At 36.1% G+C, this 4,772-nt stretch overlaps 1 protein-coding gene and 1 long non-coding RNA gene across 2 annotated transcripts in view; both read right to left on the bottom strand.

The window, feature by feature from the left end:
- LOC110268654 overlaps nt 1-1,255 on the bottom strand; it is a 1,928-nt gene extending 673 nt beyond the window's left edge. Inside the window, exon 1 of the long non-coding RNA XR_002356933.1 lies at nt 49-1,255. This is a non-coding gene — a long non-coding RNA (uncharacterized LOC110268654). The remainder of the gene's footprint in view (nt 1-48) is intronic.
- Nucleotides 4,441-4,772, bottom strand: part of LOC107626670 — a 27,845-nt gene continuing 27,513 nt past the window's right edge. Inside the window, exon 4 of the mRNA XM_016329569.2 lies at nt 4,441-4,772. Within this exon, the coding sequence (XP_016185055.2) occupies nt 4,662-4,772 (111 nt within the window). The 3' untranslated portion in view covers nt 4,441-4,661.

Genomic DNA, 4,772 nt, shown 5'->3' with positions numbered 1-4,772 from the left:
AATTAGGCACCATCATTTCACTAAATTCAAAACATCACAAATCCATACCTGCATATACTGATCAATGACTATGTCTCCAACTTCATTAGCCAAGGTCACATCCGCCGACGACTGGCTTACCTCATCCGTAACGACCAAAAAAGGGAAATTCTTACCCCAAATCGAAGAACCATCAATATCCTCGGCAAACCCATAAAGCCTCTTTTGATTATCCACAAAAGCAGTAATTTTTTCCGGTGGTATATCTTTACCTTTCTCAGACACATCGTTGGATACGTCAACATCGATAAAGTTTGACTTTCTTTTCTTAAAAATAATCCTTCACCGTCTTTGACGAGGTTAGTTCACCTCACCCTCTACACCTCCCTTATCAGGATTTGATGATGAACCCTCCTTTTCCAAATTCTTACTCTTAAACCGAGTTTTAAGGCTCGCAGCCGAGATTCTTGGATACTTTCCACTTGACAAAAATACACAAAGCAAAATCAAGAAATTACCAGAATACATGATCCCTAACTACTTGTATTTTTATAAATTCTTACCCAAATAATCTATTACAGATTGTTTATTGTCTTCCCAAGGAAGCAAATTAGATACCGATATCAAATTTGTCCTATCCACAACTTCAACCAAATATTCAATTATACACTATTCCTCACACTAATTTTCTCAGGACCTAGAATGTGCTGGGGTTGGGAACACATTAACTTTCTCAGGATCCAAAATGTGCTGGAGTTGGGAACACTAAAACAAGGGAAATTTTTCAGCCAGATCTTCATCCAAATAAAACAAAAACACATCCTTGGCACTCTTCACCTTTAAAAATATTTCTTTGAAATCTTTGAATGAAGATTTATACAATTTAAAGACAGAAAATCCAGGTGTACTATTTAAGTTAACCCAACCTCCTTTCTACAAATAGTGACCCCCTGTATCTTCACATCCTTACTAATCCACTCACGTACCATCTTCTACTAACTGCTGCACCTTTTTTCCATTTTCATTACCCATCTTAATCTCAGGCAGAAAAAAAGGGTAGAAGAAGCAAACAAAACAAAGCAAACAAGATAGACGAAAGCACTTACCCCTTTTACTCTTGTCTTTATCAGTGCTCTTTCCAACATGTTTTGATAAAAGGGAAAGTAAAATCTATGAAAACTATTTGGATTTCAAAATAAATATTACATGCAAGTTAAAAACTATTTGAGTTCCATCTCAAAAATCACCACCATTACATCCTACCACAAGAGATGGTCGAGATAGCATTGGTAAGTGAGAAAGATAAAACACACTATTTAATGATGTCATTAATTTTCTCTCACTATTCATTTAATTCATTAATTATTTATTGACTTCTATTGGTATAGTATTACACCAGGGATCATCCTTAAGTCCATATCTTTTCACATTAGTCTTGGAAGTACTCCCAAAGCACATGCAAGAGCCTGTGCCATGGTGCATGCTTTTTGCCGATGATATCGTCCTTTTGGGAGAGTCAAGGAAAGACCTAAATAAGAAGTTGGACTTATGAAGATAAGCTCTAGAAGTGTATAGTCTGCGCATAAGCCGTAGCAAGATGGAATATATGGAATGTAAGTTCAGTCTGAGAAGGAAAAACCCTAATATAGAGGTGAAGATTGGAGAAAACATCATACAAAAAGTTAAAAGTTTTAAGTATCTTGGGTGCATCATACAGGATAATGGAGAGATTGAACAGGATGTAAATCATAGGATCCAAGCAGGTTGGTCAAAATGGCGGAGTGCATCTGGTTTTATATGCGACAAAAAAGTGCATTTAAAACTTAAAGGTAAATTCTATCGCACTGCTATAAGACCGGCTATGCTTTATGGTACGGAGTGTTGGGCGGCCAAAGGGAAGCATGAATATAAGCTAAGTGTGGCAAAGATGAAGATATTGAGATGGATGAGTGGTTGTACGCGATTGGATAAAATAAGAAACGAAGATATAAGGGAGAGAGTTGGAGTAGAATCCATTATGGAAAAGAGGTAGAATCGCCTCTCAGGTGGTTTGGACATGTGAGAAGAAGACAGACAGAACACCCAGTTAAGAGGGTGGATGAGATGGAAGATGGACAAGGGGTGAAAGGCAGAGGAAGGCCTAAGAAGACCATCCATGAGGTGGTCAAACGAGATCTACATGTAAACGGTCTCTCTGTAAACATGATACATGACAAAGCTCAATAACATCGTTTGATTCATGTAACCGACCCCACCTAGTAGGACAAAGTTTTGTTGTTGTTGTTGTTGTTAAACTGGGTCTCTATACCCATAACACTCGCTGAGTTATAACTCATCTTTTAAAAAGCTCAACCTGTTTTATTAAAATATCAACAGGCCAAGCTTAGGAATTATAATATGGCTGTTATAACTTATAACTCAGGCATTTTTAGTTGATTTATAGCATTTTTATTTCCTCGGGCATTTTTGTTTCCTCTCAGCTAAGCACTTGTGAAAGCTTTATCACGATCAGAAACAATAGCCCGCCATGGAGTTTCACTATAGTAGATTTCTTATCATAATCCACATTTTCCGGATCGGTCGCTCAAGACCTTTGGTCTCTACCCGGACCTGATGAAAAAGATGGGATCACTTCTTATGGACTCGTTGAGAATGATTCTGTCGACAAAAGGATCACCCTAAGATGATCATCTCGTGGCTATTGAGAACGAATCAAATCAGATGGTTCTATTTCTCAATCTCATTTTGCTGAGGGGGCAAGATAATTGTAAATAATATCTTCATTGACTAAGAATTCTTTGAATGCAGTAGACAAATACTCACCTCCATTATCTGTTTGTAATGTTTTTATTTTACAGTTAAGTTGATTTTCTATAATTGTTTTAAATTGTTTAAAAACGGAAAATACTTGAGATTTAATTGTTAACAAGTATATGCTAGTGTGTCTTGAGTAAACATCCATAAAGGACACACAATATCTAAATATAAAAGAGTGGAACAAACACACCCATAGCTTATAAGTATGTCAATGATCATATGACTTACATAAAGAATGCCTAAGTTTGATATCCAAGAAAACAAAACAATGCAAATGATACATGAATATGGTATAGATATGTAAAGTAATAATTGATTGATGGAATGACGTCCATAGTTTTTTATTACGGATGATGGCTCATGGCGGTGAGCCAAAAATCCGCCATAAAATAATGGCGGATGGTATTGCAAAAAATGGCGGAAATAGTGGATTACTTAAAAAAAAAACATATATATGTACAAAAAAACATGCAGAAAAATTACAAATATAATAAATTATAAAATCTAATCTATATAATCATTTTTTTAGTCATAAGACATCCAATTAATACAGCAAATATAATAGGAAATTCAGCAAATAAACATAAAACATAGAACATAAAAATTAAAAACTTAAAAGAAAGACCATAGCCATTGTCTCATCATGTCTTTAAACTAAAGAATGATGAAATAAACCATCTAAATTCTAGCTCTCATCAACTTGGTCCACCCTTCAGAGCTGCAAGTTGTTTCCTTTTTCTATTTTGTTTTCTTCTAATATTTGTCGTAGGCTCATTTCCCTCCATTGCTTCAATTCTACTGGAACGGACAACAGTTGCAGGATGAGCAGGAGCAATGCCAGCAGCATGACCAGCAGAGGCAGGGATAGGTGTAAGGGTATTAGAATCAGGGGCTGGTCTGGAAGTTAACATAGTGAACTGAACTGAACAGAAAAAAAATTGAAGGAAGAGGAGACGATGAACTGAACAAACAACGAAGGAAAAAAAAAAAGGAAATGTATGTAACTACGAAACAGAAAGAGAGGGAACTGTGGTGATGAGCGGCGGTGAAGATCGGCGCCGACGGCAGGCACAGAGAAGAGAGGACAGAGACAGAGAGCCGTTTTTGACGTGAATAAGAGAGGAAAAGAAGTTTTTAATAACAGAGATTAATTAGGATTACAGATATCACTTAGGGTTTCCTAAATTACCCAATTATCCCCAATTTTTTTCAAAAAATACGAAAACCCCTGCCATTTCCACCATTTCAATGGCATTCCGCTATGGCACCACCACAATTGCGGCCGCCTTTTCACCCACCGTGAAAACCAAGTTGCTGTGGCCTCTATATGGTGGTGAGGCCAAATTCTGCCATGCCATACCGCCATGGCGCCGCCATAACCGATATTTTAAAACACTGATGACGTCGGCAATTTCATGAAAAAAAAATGCATTCAACCAAATTACTTTGTTTAAATTTGAATAACAAGTAAAGAGCCATCAGAAAAGAAATTCCTCTACCAGATGAATTAAACTCATTTAATCATGAATAGACATCAACAACAATACAAAATGAACAACAATACAAAATGAGATATAAACCTTCAACCAGGTTAGGTAAGAAACGAAAAATTGAAAGAAAAAGAATTAACAAAGAGGCAAACCAGGTTAAGAATGATATTAAATTATCCAATTTTAAAGAACTATATACAAATCCTTCCATGCCAGGAGCAATCACGTTGATAATTTATGAGATATCATGGAGGAGAAAACATAACTAGGGCCTATCTACCAATATGCAACAAAAACTAACAACGGCTACGAGATCGGAGGCATACAAATTGGTGAGGAATAAGAACGAATATATTCACACATCAACAAACAAAATTAAGAGGATACTATATTCACAAAGAGTTCTAGCATCAACGAATTTTCAACGAACAAAATTCCAACATTCTTAAACTTGTTTAGTTTTTCTCTATGGTGGTTTCCAGTGAG

This window comes from Arachis ipaensis, chromosome B02, assembly GCF_000816755.2.
Source record: "Arachis ipaensis cultivar K30076 chromosome B02, Araip1.1, whole genome shotgun sequence".
Taxonomy (NCBI): domain Eukaryota; kingdom Viridiplantae; phylum Streptophyta; class Magnoliopsida; order Fabales; family Fabaceae; genus Arachis; species Arachis ipaensis.
This window is presented reverse-complemented; position numbering and strand designations above follow the sequence as displayed.